The 17,719-nt window shown below is 43.8% G+C and overlaps 1 protein-coding gene across 1 annotated transcript in view; it reads left to right on the top strand.

Moving 5' to 3' along the window:
* Positions 1-17,719, top strand: part of dnah2 (dynein, axonemal, heavy chain 2) — a 60,026-nt gene that overhangs the window by 33,457 nt on the left and 8,850 nt on the right. The window contains exons 58-82 of the mRNA XM_086166193.1: positions 569-701; positions 1,003-1,142; positions 1,520-1,730; positions 1,810-1,926; positions 2,029-2,170; positions 2,746-2,915; positions 2,997-3,113; positions 3,375-3,539; positions 3,645-3,767; positions 4,574-4,722; positions 4,846-4,912; positions 6,760-6,910; positions 7,010-7,158; positions 7,244-7,377; positions 9,000-9,144; positions 9,308-9,507; positions 9,600-9,726; positions 10,800-10,986; positions 11,477-11,622; positions 11,738-11,921; positions 12,566-12,756; positions 12,911-13,102; positions 13,769-13,953; positions 15,226-15,460; positions 16,570-16,721. Of these exons, the coding sequence (XP_086022319.1) occupies positions 569-701; positions 1,003-1,142; positions 1,520-1,730; positions 1,810-1,926; positions 2,029-2,170; positions 2,746-2,915; positions 2,997-3,113; positions 3,375-3,539; positions 3,645-3,767; positions 4,574-4,722; positions 4,846-4,912; positions 6,760-6,910; positions 7,010-7,158; positions 7,244-7,377; positions 9,000-9,144; positions 9,308-9,507; positions 9,600-9,726; positions 10,800-10,986; positions 11,477-11,622; positions 11,738-11,921; positions 12,566-12,756; positions 12,911-13,102; positions 13,769-13,953; positions 15,226-15,460; positions 16,570-16,721 (3,912 nt within the window). The remainder of the gene's footprint in view (positions 1-568; positions 702-1,002; positions 1,143-1,519; positions 1,731-1,809; positions 1,927-2,028; positions 2,171-2,745; positions 2,916-2,996; positions 3,114-3,374; positions 3,540-3,644; positions 3,768-4,573; positions 4,723-4,845; positions 4,913-6,759; positions 6,911-7,009; positions 7,159-7,243; positions 7,378-8,999; positions 9,145-9,307; positions 9,508-9,599; positions 9,727-10,799; positions 10,987-11,476; positions 11,623-11,737; positions 11,922-12,565; positions 12,757-12,910; positions 13,103-13,768; positions 13,954-15,225; positions 15,461-16,569; positions 16,722-17,719) is intronic.

The following is a 17,719-nucleotide window of genomic DNA, read 5'->3' as shown; positions in this document are numbered from 1 at the left end:
TGAGAAACCCTGACTGTCTCCCTGACTGCTAGCTGCTAGCGGGATACATATTGCCCGAGCGCAGGGAGCAACAGCGCTGCACCAATTAACTAAATACACCTAGTGATTCACTCTGCGAGCCCCTGGCAGTCTCCACTATACGCTCCTGTTGGGATTTCTGCCAGGAATAATATCTGGTCAGAGCTTTAGTGTCACACTATCCAGTATCCAGGGTTACACATCCATTTCAAGTTTGGCAGGCACCAGTTAAAGCCAGGACCAACAGAATTAAATGATTTGAGCCACGTCCAAGGTGCATTATGGGATAGCGCCTGCGCTCTCAGTGGAATCCGTGGACCCCCAGGGCTCCTTGAGGGTCTCGGCAAAAAGAGTAGTTCCACTTAGATGTGTGTGAAAGTCCTCTGTTTCTTTTAGAAATAACTGAAACAAAATCACTGGCCTGAACGTTTCTTTACTGCAACTACACAAATGATATGGCTTTATTACCATATGTGTGTGTTCATAAAAATGTATTTGAATCCCAGAAAGCATTTATATGGAATTTATAAAAACTGGTGGTTGCCATCAGGAACCGTATACTGCAGTACCCAGCGCTTGTCAATTGCACCACTATTGACTGGTTCTGTGAGTGGCCCAAAGACGCCCTGCTGGAGGTAGCTGAGAGGTACCTGGAAGGACTAGAGTTGGGCTCTGCTGAGGGGGTGAGATGCACATGTGGACACATAACTCTCACTCAATTCACAGTCCTGCTCTTAGAGGTCCCCACTTGTACATCCCAATGCAGCAAAGTTTTTAGCCATCAATGTCCATGTATTGTAACATTTCAACAACAATGTAAACTTGCAATGCTAATGCTGTGTTGGTATACTTTAATAAGAATACGACCTATAAAAGCCTTACCTTCCTTCACACATACAGAATGAATTGTGACTCTTTTTTCTTGAAGTCTTGTGTATTTCAATATTAGCTCATTGCTTTTGTACTTGGTCCTTTGCGATGAAGGCCCAAACCAAGGTGGCGAGTATCTTCGTGACCACGCACCAATCTGTAGCACACATCTCTGAGAGGATGAGGCTAGAGTTGAAAAGATACAATTACGTGACCCCGACCAACTACCTGGAGCTGGTTTCAGGATATAAGAAGTAGGCACCCTAAAACTTTTTCTCCTTGTCTGGCTGCCCCACCTTTCTTCTCTCTACTAACTCATGCTAACGGAAATAATAGACGACTAACATATTAACAGACCACTACTACAGTTTTCATTAACGCCGAAGCTGTTGAAAAAACAATGTCAACCAGGTATGAATCCATTGCCATCATTCTTAAAGCTGCTATTCGAACAAAATGAGGCTAGGTGAAGAAATGTCAGGTTGGTTTGCTGTGTTGGATTGAGGTTATAATGTGCAAACGGGACATCCCAGATGAAACAGAGCTTTCCCTGCGAAGACATTGCTATTGTCTTGTTTCTTAAAGCCACTTGACACCGGTCCGATTCAGTCCCCTCCTCTCCCCTGTTCAGGCTGCTCACAGAGAAACGCAACGAACTCGGTGAGCAGGTCAGCAAGTTGCGCAACGGTCTATTTAAGATCAGCGACACACGTGAGAAGGTTGAGGCCATGTCTGTCGAGCTGGAAGAGGCTAAGACAAAGGTGGCCGAGTTCCAGAAGCAATGCGACGAGTACTTGTCGGTCATCGTAAAACAGAAGATGGAGGCTGATACGCAGCAGAAGGTAAGCCCGGCGCCGGATGGTAAACGCCACGAATCAGGTGTTGTCGGGAATTCACAGCTGTTGGTGTGATCTTGTCAAGGCGGTGAGCGCTAAGAGTGAGAAAATCGGGGCGGAGGAGATGCAGTGCAAAGCCATGGCCAACAACGCACAGCGGGACCTGGACGCAGCCCTGCCAGCGCTCGAGGAGGCCATGAAGGTAGGTCTTTGGTCTGACACCCTGCTTTTGCCTTCACATTTTTGAGAGTGTTGTCCTAAGAAAGCTAAACTTGCAGCATTCTTCTTCTATCCCCCCACACAGGCTCTGGAGTCACTGAATAAGAGGGACATGTCAGAGGTCAAATCATACGGCCGTCCCCCAACACAAGTTGAGACCGTGATGCAGGCCGTGATGACTCTTTTGGGGAAGAAGCCAACATGGGAAGAGGCCAAGAGGCAGTTGGGTGAGGCAGCAAAATAATGACAAAGTGAATTTAAGGCTAAATGTTCCTTAGTATGCAGACACACCTGACAAACCACACAGAAAACCTCAAGATTTTTATGCACATCTGGATTTTGTATAAAGCTGCGAAGCTATGAAACCCATTAAACTGAGTTTCCTTTTTAGTTTTGTTTTTCTTTTTTTTTTTCTTTTTTTTCCAGTGCCTGGTCGTAATTCTTCAAGGCACAATATTTGATATTTGCGGTACTTGTGGAAAAACAGAAACAAGGGAAAACAGAAAATGAAAATACAGTATTACAGTGACATTCCCAATGCTGCTAATAGGATGTGTAACGTTCAGGCGCTTGGGTACATAATTGCACCATTGACGGTACACAAAACATTGAATTACAAGAAAACAGCTCAGAATATTCTATTGAAAAGAACAACAGGGCCCTGAGTGCTCATTAGGTGGTAAAGATGTTCAGCATAATGTTCCCCTCTGATGGCTACCAGACAAACATCTGTGTCTCGCAACTTCAGTGTCCCTTTGAGGTGGATAAGTAAAGCGAACTCGACTCAACTTGTTTTTGGCAGGCGAAGCCAACTTCATCAGAACACTAGTTAACTTCGACAAGGACAACATATCAGACCGCGTGTTGAAGAAGATCGGCCATTACTGCAAGCAGCCGGACTTCCAGCCGGATATCATCGGCAAAGTGTCTCTGGCTGCCAAGTCTCTCTGCATGTGGGTCAGAGCCATGGAGGTAAGGGGCCGTCGATCAATCTGTAGTTGCAGCGCGGTAAATGACCTAAAAAACATTGGGATCTTCCCTTTTTTCTTCAAGGTCTACGGCCGGATCTACAGGGTGGTGGAACCGAAGCGAGCCCAGCTGAATGTTGCTATGGCGCAGCTGGCAGAGAAGCAGTTCGAGCTGGCCGAGGCCCAGAGCAAACTGCGAGAGGTACTGAGGACAGCAGTGTCTGGCTCATTAGATGTTACAATATGGATTCCAATTAATTTGTTTACTTGTTTATTAAACCAGGCATTGGGGTAACATACATCTGAATATCAGCAGCGTTGGCACAGAAAAAACAATATGGCTGCCACAGTCGAGTGAATATCGACTCTCATTTGTCTTCTGCTTGCTTGTATTTGAAGATGCTGCTCTGTCTGTGTCTTTGTGTGTGTGTGTGTGTGTGTGTGTGTGTGTGTTTGCGCACAGGTTGGAGAGAAGCTGGACGAATTGAAGAAGCAGCATAGCGAGAAGCTGGATATGAAGGAGAAGCTGAAGAAGAACTCGGACGAAATGGAGCTGAAACTCGACCGCGCCGACAAGCTGATGACGGGACTCGCTGGAGAGAGGGTCCGCTGGGAGGAAAGAGTGAAGGTATTTGGGGAAAATTAAATCAACATGGAGAAGAGTAGTACGATATACTGGAGTGTGCAAAAGTGCATGAATCCACTCAGTCAGTAAACAGTGTTTCTTCATCAGGGCCTTGAAGAGAACATGGGGTACCTGGTGGGAGACTGTTTGCTGGCGGCATCGTTTCTGTCCTACATGGGCCCTTTCCTTTCAAACTACAGGGAGGAGCTGCTTGAAATCTGGATGAAGGAGGTGACATGCTGTCAAATATAAATATCCTGGTCATGTGGGAGGAACTGTGCACTTCAAATATTAATCCAGCATTGCGTATATGTGCTTCGAGCCTCATCAGGTACAACTAGTCAGTGTTTGTTGACTAATAATTCTTTGCTACTGTTAGAGTAAATCTACAGTATAAGTGAAATTGTATATTAGGAATATGATGTTTGCAGATGACAATGTGATCTATAGTGAGATCATGGGACGGGCGGAGGGAAATCTAGAGAGGTGGAGTATTCTCTGGTATGCTCTGGACAGGAGAGGAATGACGGTTAATCGCAGGAAGACAGAATACATGTGTGTGAAGGCGAGGGTCCCAAGCAGAACGGTGAGGCTACAGGGAGTGAGGATAAAGACGTTGGAGGACTTTAAATACTTGGGATCAACAGTCTGGAGCAATGGAGAGTGTGGAGAACCCTATACATGCTGGAATGGGTGGGCAAACGAGTAACAGCCAGGTGTAGTAGATGTGAGGATGTGAAGTTAGTTGGTGTGAGAGAAGAAAATGCTCAGGAGAGGGTTAGGTGGAGGCAGACGATCGGCATCGGTGACTCCTGAAGGGAGCAGCCACATGTAATTGAAGATATTAAGGTGCACATTGGCATGCGTTAGTTATTCTAACTTTGTTTATTGATTTAGATTATTTTATTCCATGAAATTTCTTGAATTTCAGAGATGACTTTGACCAATTGTATTTTTATAGTTTCCTCATATGTTGATAATCACACTGAACACAATATTAAACATGCAGATTTACCATCCATTCTCTCCATTCTCAGGTCCATGACCTGGAGATCCCATGTACCCCAGGGTTCAGCTTCTCTGTCTTCCTATCCAAAGCGACAGCCGTGAGGGACTGGAATATCCAAGGCCTGCCGTCTGACGCCTTTTCCACTGAGAATGGTGTAATTGTCACCCGCGGCAACAGGTATGAATAGGCTCATGTGACGGTGACTCGTTTGCTTGAAAATCTCGGTTGTTGAGCAACAACAGATCGTACTGTAAATCATACCTTCTTTGACAACTGTTTTCTTTTCTTTTTTTTTTCAAGATGGCCACTGATGGTGGATCCTCAAGGCCAAGCTCTGAAGTGGATCAAGAACATGGAGATGAAAAGAGTGTGTAGAGACTTTAATGCAATTAAATATTACTGAGTACGCTGTGCAAAAACTGATATATAATTTTTTTTATAAATGTTTTAGATAAAATAATCAAAATAAATAGATAAAATATAAAAAAATGTACCAAAATACGTATCAAAATATTTGAGATAAATATACATGTAGGAAATAGATTTACATACTGGTCTTCCTCAGCCCCGGTCACATGGGAGGGGAGTTAAAAAAACATCTCGAAAAGTCTTAATTTTTTTTTTTACACCAAAAAAAGATCTGAGTATTGTATTTCGCCTCCGTACGTGAACATAGTACAAAAGGATGAGGATGCGCGGCGGGCTCACCCAAAGCCACTTTAAACCCCAGAAACCAATCAAAATGGATTTTACCCAGCTAATATCCAGATGGCATTGTAAACACGCTTCTTAGAACCACGTCCGAGGGAAGGAGAGAGGTTTACCGGCATTTCTAGTTTTGGCGTCAAACAGTCGAGCATTAATCCTACTCCTGCTTTTACGCCCGAAATGAAATATCGGTGTGTTTTTCATTTTCCCCCCAGGTGAACATATTCTGCCTCAGGACTAACTTTTGTGCAGAGGCGGCGAAAGCACTGAGAACGCAGCTGCTGTTGACAATTGGCTTCAGTTTTAATTAGACCTCAGATAAGCCTTCAGTTCTGGGGAGCAGGACAAAAAGCCGCAAAGATTTATTGTCGGCATAGTCCTTTGGACTTGCTCAGTTGTAAACATTTGGTTAAATATTGGTTGTGACATCACCATCATCATTGGGTTTAGACAGTCAACAGCCGAAACCTCTAAGTTGGCCTTGACACAGCTGGCTGTGACAGATACTCCACTGATAAAAGCTGTTCATGCTTATCATGTCTGTGGAGCAACTGGACTTGATTTTCTTTACTTGAAAAGATTTTCAAGGAGGTTTTGACAAGAATTCAAGCGTATCACTAATATCAGATTTATATCAATAAGCTGTAATTGGGGCTATTCGAACAGTTTTAGCAAATCCTCTTTTAGTCAATCCGAATTTTTTTCCCTTTTGCCAAACCTCAATATCTGTAGAAGTTCTAAAGATACATTATATACATGATTTTCTACACTTGAAGATGCTTCCCCCCTCATCTGAGAGACATGAACTGAAGAAGCAAAAACTTTTGGTCAATCATGATTTTCTTCCCTTCTGTCAAACATCAGTATCTGCAGAAGCTCTAAATATACATTATAACTGTGTGTCTTTATAACATAGGTTGTGTTTGTTGTACTTCGAACTTTGGGAATTCTGAACCTCATTGTTCCCCCCCTTCCCCCCCCCCCCAAGCAATGTAGGCAAATGCTAATGGAGCTGTGGTCACAAGATCAGACAAAAATTCCCTCTCAATGTGATATTAAAACTAGTTATTTCTATTAAGTCTTAAAATTGAAAAGTGCACATTGATTCAGATGTAAACCAATGTCAAATTAATATTACTACAAATAATAAGACCAAAAAAGCTCCCTCTCCTTTCGACTGCTCGCTCTCTGTTGGGGGGGGTTTAATTGATGGGACCCTTGTTGTATTTTTAAATTATTACTACAGATTAATTATCACTATTATAATGTATTTATACTTTCAGTCATAAGGGTACGCATATTGTATTTCAGTTGTTTTTTGTATTTATTTCTTATTTGTTAAGCATTGCTTAGCATCAACAATGGGAGAGTATACAAAATCTTGTCTAGCGTTTCTGTAATGGATGTAGATTTGGAGTGCAAACGAAACAGTTCATCCAATTTCTTCATTGAATTCATTAAAATGTATCTATGCGTGTGCGTGTGTGTGTGTGCTTTCTTCGACAGGGTCTGAAAGTGATAGACTTCCAGATGCCGGACTTCCTGCGCGTACTAGAAAACGCCGTTCAGTTTGGTAATCCTGTGTTGCTTCAGAACGTCCAGGAGGAGTTAGACCCCTCTCTCAACCCGATTCTGAACAAGTCCTTGACACGGATAGGTTAGACACAAGCACACACTCACACACACACAAATACATATTTTGGACATGACAAACACAATAGTGAGACCAGTGCACATATGTGTCTTGTTTTCTCAGGCGGCAGGCTGCTGTTGAGGCTGGGTGACAAGGAAGTTGAGTACAATCCTGATTTTTCTTTCTACATCACCACCAAGCTGTCCAACCCCCATTACACGCCAGAGATCTCCACGAAGACCACCATCGTCAACTTTGCTGTCAAGGAGCAGGTTCTGAGCCTTTGGTCTTTTTTCACCTATATTTCTCAATCTTGAACTTGCGTGTTTGCTAATTTGTGAGGTACTGTACACGCAGGGCCTGGAAGCCCAACTTCTGGGTATAGTGGTACGCAAGGAGCGTCCAGACCTGGAAGAACAGAAAGACAACCTGGTGATCAGCATTGCATCTGGGAAGAGGAGCCTGCAGGAGCTGGAGGACGAGATCCTCAGGTGGGCTCCGCTGACCGCAAACGCTGCCGTTTTTTAATTTTCCACGGTGGACAAAAAATGATTTTAGGCACAATGTTTCAACATGTATTAAGATACCAGGAAATTTCACTGTGTACATTTTTTGATCGGGTCACACAAAAATCATCTTTAAATGGTCTCCACTTATATAGAATTTTTCACACCTCGGGGTTTCAAAGTGCTTTACGCTATGTAGCATTCACCCGTTCACACAACGAACACGGCACAACTGCCATGAAAGGTGCTATCCAGGCCAGTGCTCCTGATGGTCTGGTGTCTTCGCCAAAACAGGAAGAAACAGGGAACTGGACTGCCGACTGTCCGCTTAGAGCAGGGGTGTCAAACTCCGTTTCATCAAGGGCCACATCAGAAAAAAGGTTGCCTTCAAAGGGCCACATGTAACCATAACAATATAAATGTAACCAAATGTAATGTAAAATTAATGTAACTACTCCTCTTAATGTTAAATAACTCTGAATTCACTATTCATTCAAGTCCAAAATGCGACATATGCATTTGCATAAATGTGAAAAAATTATGTTTACTAGTTGCTCTCGTACAAAGTCAGTGCAGTGTTTTTTGATGCGGCTTTCGTGACCACATTCTGTTGCCATCATAGTTAAGCTTTTAATTCTTGGACAATTTGTTGTTTGTCTGAAAGGCTAACTTTGGCATACTTGGTTTGGTGTCAAAATGCCGACATAGATTATACTCTGCCTCGTTATACAAAAGACGCATTTTCTCCTTGAACCACAAACATGTATTTGCCTTCCCGTCTTTCTGGAAACAGCCCTCCATCTGCATCAACTTTTCTCTTCCTGGATATTTAGCAATTGTTTGCATTTCCCAACTCCACTTGTTGAAAATTGCATTCAATGTGGATACAATGCAATCTAATGGCAGGATGCAGTCACTTCACGTTACTGAACAACGGTCCCCCCATTTAGTTAGATCATGGTTAACATTATAGTTGGGAGTACAAACATTGCTATGATTTGTGAATAAAGATACAAATGTGATTTTGCAAAAAATTAGAGTGCATTTGTGCTTTTTCAGAATTAATATATTTGAAAAAAAAGTATTATTGTATTGTAAAATAATAGTCTAGTCGAGTTACCAGGGTTGCTGATTTAGGTATTTGGACTCCCACGGTCCAAGAACATGCAGGTTTATTTAATATCCTAAATTGCCCAGACATGTGAATGAGAGCGTGAATAGTTGTATGTCTCTCTGTTAATGATGCATGAATGAGTTACTCAATAATTAACTTGATTACTGAGTTACTTAATAATTAACTTCAAGAGGCACCAAAAAAACTTATTGTTGCACTTTGCAGTGTTTAAAATAACCTGCTAGTACATTGATGTACAGCCATGATTTAGTGCAGCACCCAAAGAAAGAATGCATGAAGAAACTAATGTTAAAATCAAGGGAAAATCTAAACAAAACAAAGAAATGCTAGAGAGGATTGGAACATGGAACTTTGAATCCTCAAGAAATTATTAATGACGGAATAGTATGAGGAGTCAGTTGTGAATCTAATGCTGTAGAATTTTTTGAATGTCTCTCACGATATTATCGCTGCTGTTAACTTTTCCCACCAGGCTGCTGAACGAGGCCACCGGCTCGCTTCTGGACGACGCCCAGCTGGTGAACACGCTGCAGGTGTCCAAGGTGACGGCCACCGAGGTTTCGGAGCAGCTGGAGACCAGCGAACAGACCGAAATCAAGATTGACACCGCCAGAGAGGTCGGCAACAACAAGTGAAATAATAAGTCATCAATATGGACTCCGGGGCGCTGTCATTGGTGTTTTAATTATATAACGAAATAATACATTCGCCAATGATCCCCATGGGGAGACGTGTATTCTCCATTCAATGTTAGCTTGAAAACAAACGCCCTCTTCGCAGGCGTACCGCCCTTGCGCCCAGCGGGCTTCCATCCTCTTCTTCATCCTCAACGACATGGGACGCATCGACCCGATGTACCAATTCTCGCTAGATGCTTACATCAACCTCTTCAACCACAGTATGGAAAAAAGCAAACGCAGCCACAAGCTGGATGAAAGGATCACCAACCTCAACGACTACCACACATACGCGGTCTACAAGTAAGCAGGGTTGCATTGTCCATTTCCAATACAATGTATCTATACCCTCGAGTAGGTGCTGACATATCAGCGTCTACGTGCGTCCCCTGCAGGTACGCCTGCCGCGGCCTCTTCGAGATCCACAAGCTCCTCTTCAGCTTCCGCATGTGTGCCAAAATCCTAGAAGTGGCAGGCAAACTCAACATGGATGAGTACAGCTTCTTCCTGCGAGGAGGAATTGTAAGAGAACACAGATGGCGAGCACCATGAGACCTTTTCACACAGGGATGCAAGCGGCCGTGGTAAAATAAAGTCAATCGGGTAGTTCAGACATCAACCGAGCAACTTTTAATTTGAACCATGACATCACCAGCGAATATGTTGTATTTTCAAATGCTCATCCATCCATTTTGGGTCTACACTTGGGGGCCATCTTGGTGTCTTGCCAAAGGACATCTCTATGTAGACAATAGAACTGCCAACCCCCTGATTGGAAGTCAACCGACAACCATATATATGTATATATTTATATATATACACTGCTCAAAAAAATAAAGGGAACACTTAAAAAACACATCCTAGATCTAAATGAATGAAATATTCTGATGAAATACTTTGCTCTTTACACAGTTGAATGTGCTGACAACAAAATCACACAAAAATGATCAATGGAAATCAATTGTATCAACCCATGGAGGTCTGGATTAGGAATCACACTCAAAATTAAAGTGTAAAAACAAACTCCAGGCTGATCCAACTTTGATGTAATGTCCTTAAAACAAGTCAAAATGAATCTGTGTTGCTTCCTGAGTGGACACTATGATTTCACAGAAGTGTGATTGACTTGGAGTTACATTGTGTTCTTCAAGTGTTCCCTTTATTTTTTTGAGCAGTATATATATATATATATATATATGATCTTGTGAATTTGTCCATTCCCTGTAGTTGGGGAGGTTGCTGGAAAAACAACAGAAAGGTGTGTTAAGGCATTATTATCTCTTTGTTAGGTTTGAGCTGTCTGTAGTCAGTAGGTAGAGCGAGCGTCTGTCCGATCAAAAGGCTCCCGGTCTGACTCCGAGCTCCTCTTGTCTGCATATTAGTGTTCTGTAGCAAAAGACTGAGCCCCAAGTCACTCAGAAAGGCCTGCAAAGTGCTAAAGCGCTCTCCAAGTTGAGACCACAAGTGACCCAGCTTCCATTATGAAATTGCGAAACTCTTGCCGCCAGATCGTTTCTCAAAAAGATCCCTGCACGGGGACCGTTTCCGCACCGCCGCCGTATCCCGTTTCATCTTTTAATTGCGTGCGTCTCTAGGTGCTCGACAAGGGGGATCAGATGGACAACCCTTGCAGCGACTGGCTTGTTGACGCCAGCTGGGACAATATTACAGAGCTGGACAAGCTGCCCAACTTCCACGGCATCTCTGTCTCCTTTGAAGAGTACTCACACGCCTGGAACCAGTGGTTTACCAGCGCCGAGCCAGAGAGCACCCAGCTACCAGGTCTGCTGTTACTTTCACGCCATCGCGTTTTTTTCATTCCCTTGTTGCCGGGGCGATTGGAAAAATGTCTGTTAACGCCGTAAGTTAGTTCAGGCGAGAAAAGCACCAGCATGTTTGAAGTGTTTTGTTTTTTTGTCTGTGTAATTTGGAAGGCAGCGCCCTGTTTGGTGCACATGTGTGTGTTCCACCTGTTATGCTGGACGTGTATCCATTTCTCTGCCAAGATGTCAGTTTATTAAAGGCATGCACCACAGTGTGTGTGTGTGTGTGTGTTTCGTATTCTGTTGCTCATATGAATGGAATCACGAGGGAATTCCTCCATCGCCAAGACTTCTACCCTCATTATATTCTGTTGTTCGGCACCTTTTAACTTCCTTTTCACTTTAATCTCTTAATCCATATCGCGTCAATCAAAATGTCTCCCCTCTGTGCCGCCGAATGGCCCTCTGTTAACCGAGGAACCGTTTCTCTCCGGCGGTCTTCCATCTAGGTGATTGGGAGAAGTGCAATGAGCTCCAGAAGATGCTGATAGTCCGCTCCTTGCGCCAGGACCGCGTGTCGTTCTGTGTCACCTCCTTCATCGTGAACAACCTCGGCCTTCGCTTTGTGGAGCCGCCAGTCCTGGACATGAAGGCCGTGCGTATTGAACGTCCACCCCCTTGGTCACACTAACAGGCACCGTCTCGGAAGAAATGTTCGTCGATGTGGGAGCCTACAATATATGTTGCGCCATTCTGACTCCTCTCCACAGGTGGTGGAGGAATCGTCCTGCATGACCCCGCTCATCTTTGTTCTGTCTCCCGGGGTGGATCCCACGGGGGCGCTGCTTCAGCTGGCTGAGTCGTCTGGCATGAGCAAACACTTCCATGCCCTCTCCCTGGGTCAGGGACAGGCCCCTATCGCCAGGGCCATGATCGGAGAGGGAGTCAAAAATGGTACTGCAGGAAGTACCCCGTCTGTATCTGCTCTCTTGTTTAATCCAAAGGCAATGGCAGAGAACGAATTTCCCCACAGGAATTAATAAAGGATAAATTATTATTAGTAGTAGTATATGCATCAGATGGAGACCCTTTTCCACTAATATCCCTAGAACTTTTATCACCAGGAACTTATTTTCCAGATGAAAAGAATTCCCGGTTCAGCTGCACTTGAACGCATTACTGTCCCTTCTCATTTAGCTCCGCCAAGTCAGTTGCTGTGCAGCTGACTTTAGCAGGGGGGCAGGAGATGTATGTCTGATGATACTTTCCATGTATAGCAGGTCTGGACCACACTCTTTACAATTATTTGCAGAAACACAACATTCACCCCATGAGCAGGCACTTTGCAGTGGTGGCGAGAAAATGTTGTTTTTTGTTGGGCAGAACCCTTTGACAGATTTCAGTTCAATGCAGGTGGCCCTCTGTGAGGGATGGGCACAAATGATCTATTACTAGTAATAGCTATTATTCCAACCGTTTTAACAGCTTTTTCAGAAACCTCAGTTAAAGGGGCTAAATAGGGGCTGTATTGAGGAATTTCATAGGGCAGCAAAATCAGTCTTCATCCCATAATATCAGGGCCTCCGTCTCTTGCCCAGGTCACTGGGTCTTCCTCGCCAACTGCCACCTGTCCCTCTCCTGGATGCCCGAGCTGGACAAGCTGGTGGAGCAGCTAGAGGTGCAGAAGCCTCACACGAACTTCAGGCTGTGGCTCAGCTCCTCGCCGCACCCCGACTTCCCCATAACGATCCTGCAAGCCGGCATCAAGATGACCACTGAGCCGCCAAAGGTGGACTAGAGCGCACACACATAAACAAACACTCATGATGTTGTGACATCAAAAACTACCCTCAGTGAGATGCATGTAGATCCACATCTCCTTTTATGTCATATAAAAATTCACTTCATTATTCCGAGACTTTTCTTTCGCATTTGCTCCCCAGGGTGTAAAAGCCAACATGAAGCGTCTTTACCACCTGGTGACGGAGGCGCAGTTCACCCGCTGCTCGAGGCCCGTCCTCTACAGAAAGCTGCTCTTCTCCCTATGCTTTTTCCACAGCATCCTGCTTGAGAGGAAGAAGTTCCTTCAGCTGGGCTGGAATATCATCTACGGGTTTAACGACTCTGATTTCGAGGTCAGTGGAGACTTAAGACGGGAAAAACTGTTACGCTGAAAACTGATGAGAACATCCATCTTCGTGCCCCACAGAAAAAACATGTCATAAATCATGTATCAAATGTAACAAATTGGGAAGGTCACGTATTGACGTACTACAACCCCTTTCTCGTCATTTTTCGACGAACCTGGAGCGTCATGTCTACGTCAACATCAGCATCTATATCTGAACCTACCTTAAATAAAAGCATTTTGTATTTCCCGCCGCTTTCTGTTCTGAAAGAGAACATTCCCATTCATCCGCTGACACCGCATTCGAAAATAGACGCTTCTCTAGGTTTCTTGAAAAAGGATGTGAAAGAGGGTGTCTAATCGCATCGGTATCTGACGCAGGCTTGGGAGTGAGAACATGTATCACACAATATGAACTCCTGTTTGTATCGCAGCTTTTTCTCTTCCATTGTTCATCTTGAATTAATACTTTATTGATCCCCAAGGGAAAATTCCTGTGTTACAGTAGCAGGTGAGTTGCTGCAACAGGCTGCCGTCTTCCAGCGCCATCTTGTCTATTACACTGTTATTTTTTATCTTTTGTTGCAGCTCATGCGCCTAACTGTGTCTTTTACGATGGCAAATTTGTAAATATAGCCTGCATGTCCCCCCCCATCCCCCACCTCCGCTGTAGGTGAGCGAGAATCTGCTGAGCCTGTACCTGGACGAGTACGAAGAGATTCCCTGGGACGCGCTGAAGTATCTGATCGCCGGCGTCAACTACGGCGGCCACGTGACGGATGACTGGGACAGACGTCTGCTGACCACGTACATCAACGACTACATCTGCGAGGCCGCCATCAACCAGCCTTTCTTCAAGTAAGATGACGCAAATCGGCGTCATTTACTTTTGATATACAGTAGGTGAATCCATGTGTTATTTCACTTGTTGGTGTACAAACTACAATCCTGCATCAACACCTTTTTTATGAGAAATTATATATATTTATTTGTAAAAGTACTTTTAGGGTGTCAAGGGGACGTTGTGGTTTGCATTCCCAAGGTCTCTTGTTCGATTAAAACAGGGGCGCCTGTTCGTGTGCAGTCTGCATAAAAACGGGGTCTATATTGGAGAGTCCAGATGCGTGAGTGAGAGAGTGAATGGTTGCATATCTCTATATGATGTGTGTTGAGAGTATGTCTAATATGCATCCCTGTGATTGGTTAACCGGTCCAGGGTGAATCCCACCTCTCTCCCCAACGACAGCTGTGATAGGCTCAGGCCTCCACCATGACCCTGAGTGCATTAAAAGCGATCTGGAACATGATTAAATGTCTGAAAATCCTTGCAACCCCGGTTACGCCTGACATCAGCTTAAAAGCATAGAGAATCTGTCATCAAGAAATTCACATAATCACGAGGGAGGCAAGTATTTATTCAAACTCCTATTCATTAGTCTAAGCACAAACAAAATGCTTTCGAGTTATGACAGGTTCCCATACTGCGATAAAATTCAATTTCCCATTATCAATATTCGTCAATATGAGCTGCTTATTTCATTATCGAGGGGTTTGAATTTCATCTTGGTTTCAGCCCCTGTGTCTGCCACTCCTGTGTCTCAACTGGCTTCCAATGCCGCTGAAGCTACAGAGCGCCAGCACCACCAGGTGGACGCAGGGAGCAAATGTAGACGGGGGTTCTCATTTAAACCCACTTTCAGGGTCTTGCTTTGTTCCAAAAACAAGATTTCTAGCTTTGGCAGGGCACTGGGATCGCCGCCTCGCAAAAGGCAAATTTTGCAGTCGCGGAGACCACATGCGGAGCGCATGTAATGGGTCAGTGGGTTCACACTGATCCAACATGGCAGAGAAGAACAGGGGATTCTCTGAGTGTGATACAGTCATGATCGTTTTCATGTCATATCACAATACAACGTAAAATATCTGCATCCATTTCTGAGACTTTATTTTGTAATTTGCTCGCTGCACACTACAACATGAAAATGATACCAAGTACTGAAATTCTGGACGCACGTCTCCTCCCTCTTCACTGGATAAAGGACAGATATTTTTCCTGTGTAGTTGTTTGTTATAAATACATTATTAAATATTACTTTCTCCTCCATTGTCTTCGCTCTTCCCCAATGCCAGGTTGTCATCCTTGCCCTCTTATTACATCCCCCGCGACGGATCCCAGTCCTCGTACAAGGAGTACATCAACAAGCTGCCGACCACAGAGCACCCCGAGGTGTTCGGCCAGCACCCCAACGCCGATATCGCCAGCCAAATCGCAGAGACAAGGATGTTGTTCGACACCCTGCTCTCCCTTCAGCCCCAGGCCACCAGCTCTGTTTCCGCAGGCGCCGGCCCCAGTCAGGAAGACACGGTGAGGTGGGGAGGGGGTGAGATGAGGTACGATGTTGATATATAGCAGAAAGTCTATTAAATTTCACAATGGAATTCTTCTAATATACAAAATTCTGAAATCCATCAAACGAAGGAAACAATGCCGCGAGCAATTTGCAGCAGATGAAGTCACATCTCTAGAGGAGAAAAAAAAAATGCAAAAATTGCAGCAATACACAAAAACATTAACGAGAATAGACCGGGATATTAGAGGCGTAACTTTTTTTTTTTTTGATAATTGCTTATTATTTAAATATAAGTAATACAATTATTACGCTGAGACAATCTTTCACAAGCAGATACAAATACTATCCTCCCAAGTCCAAAAACATGTAGGAGGTTCATTTGAGACCCACAACTGGCCAGACATGTGAATGAAAGGTTGTTGTGTCTCTATATGATGTGTGAATGAGAAAATGCGCTTCCCCCCCAACCCAGAGTCCTGGATAAGTGGTATGTGTATGATATACATATATATATATATATATATATATATATATATCAATGCATGACTAGCTGCTATTAATATCATGATATAAACATTTACACACCAATATCAGGCCTTTGTGTTGCTGCGTTGGCATGATGGTCTTGTCAAGCTGATCCGTTTGAGCGTGAGTCAGAGCAGGCGGTGCCCCCATAGCCGCAAAATAGTTTCTCGAAAGGCTCGACTCACGCTGCCAACGGCGATTTTATTCCCCAGTTAATGCTGAGACATCCATGCGGTTACGCAATACTTGCAGATGGTTATCAGTGTAATGAGATACAGATCCCGACCGCGAGCTCCTTTTATGGAGATCCCGCCGGGGTCCAGATGATAGTACCTTTTAATGGCTCAGAGTTTAAACCTGGATTCTTCTTTCCGCTCTGGAAAGATGGATCTTGTGAAATCAGCGTTCCCCAAATTGTGATCATTGCCCTCTCCCCGTGTCAAGACGTGTCATGTACCGCCATGACACACGTCGTGATTTTTTTTCAAAAGGGGACGCCACAGCATTTACACGTCTCCGTCTCCAGACTTCGCCCCCTCAGCATCATAACAAGTCGCCATTTCGTCTCTGAGCGGCGGGCACATTTCTCCCATCGCAGGTGCTGGAGCTTGTGACAGATGTGCGTGGGAAGATCCCAGCCTTGATCGACTACGAGGGCACCAGCTCCCTTTTCCTTGACAGTCCCTCGCCTCTCAACGTGGTCCTGCTGCAAGAGATCCAGAGATACAACTCCCTCCTGAACACCATCATGTATGTGCTCCAACCATCCCGTCAAGCAGGACCGGGAGGGATTTTGATGTTGATGTGTGCAAAAAAAAAAAAAAATTCTGTGTTGATTTAATTTCTCCACAAACACATAAAGTAGTTGATGCAAACCCGATGATCCCTCTTTCTGGTCATCCAATAGCATCCATTCTCATCCTGATGAGATGATAACATTTAGAGTGCGTGTCCGAGAGTGTCCTGGAAAACAATGGACTCATTTTACAGTCATCCAAATACAACGTGGAAATTTTTTGCATTTATCTGAACAGTAATACGATTTTTTTTTTATCTGACATCTCCATAATGGTTATTATACTTTATTAATCTATTGCGGGAAATTCCTCTCTGCATTTAAGCCATCATGGATGAACTATGAATGACTGGCAGCCACTTACCAGAACTGTTCTGTTATGGATAATTTCATCACATTGTTTCCTCTAGTTTTTCATTATTTATTGTCATTAATGAAGCATTCTTTATAGCACTTTATAGCAGGATAAGCACTATAGATAATGTATGAATGAATGAATGAATGAATGATAGAATGAATGAATGAATCATTATTAGCCAAGATTTACCACCTACATTGTCAGGTCTTGGAACATTATTTTGAAGAATATTCAAATAAGTAAGCAAAGTTGTTGTAATCCTGCTGACGCACAAAGACGAAAGCGGGACTTTCATGGTAACGTGAAAATGGCCAAGTCAGAAGACAACAATAATATAAAGGCAACCAAAACTGCAGCAGAGGGGAAAATATATATATATATATATATATATATATACTAAACAAAATTCGCTGTAGGCATGCACAATCCTGACTTGGCCGAAAAAAAAAAAACGATGCTTGAGTTTCCTTAGAAGAGCAACACTCCGCAGAAAATAGTCATCCTCAAAACCGCTGGAGACACAGCTTCTGGTTCTGGTTTTCTGTGTCCAAACACACATATTGGATTAGAGGACTTTGAAGCAATGAATACTGA

Source organism: Fistularia commersonii, chromosome 19 (genome assembly GCF_037954325.1).
Source record: "Fistularia commersonii isolate RoL2024-O1a breed Wild chromosome 19, RoL_Fcom_v1.0, whole genome shotgun sequence".
In the NCBI taxonomy this organism is placed as follows: Eukaryota; Metazoa; Chordata; class Actinopteri; order Syngnathiformes; family Fistulariidae; genus Fistularia; species Fistularia commersonii.
The sequence above is the reverse complement of the archived record's forward strand: the minus strand, read 5'-3'. Positions and strand labels throughout refer to the sequence as shown.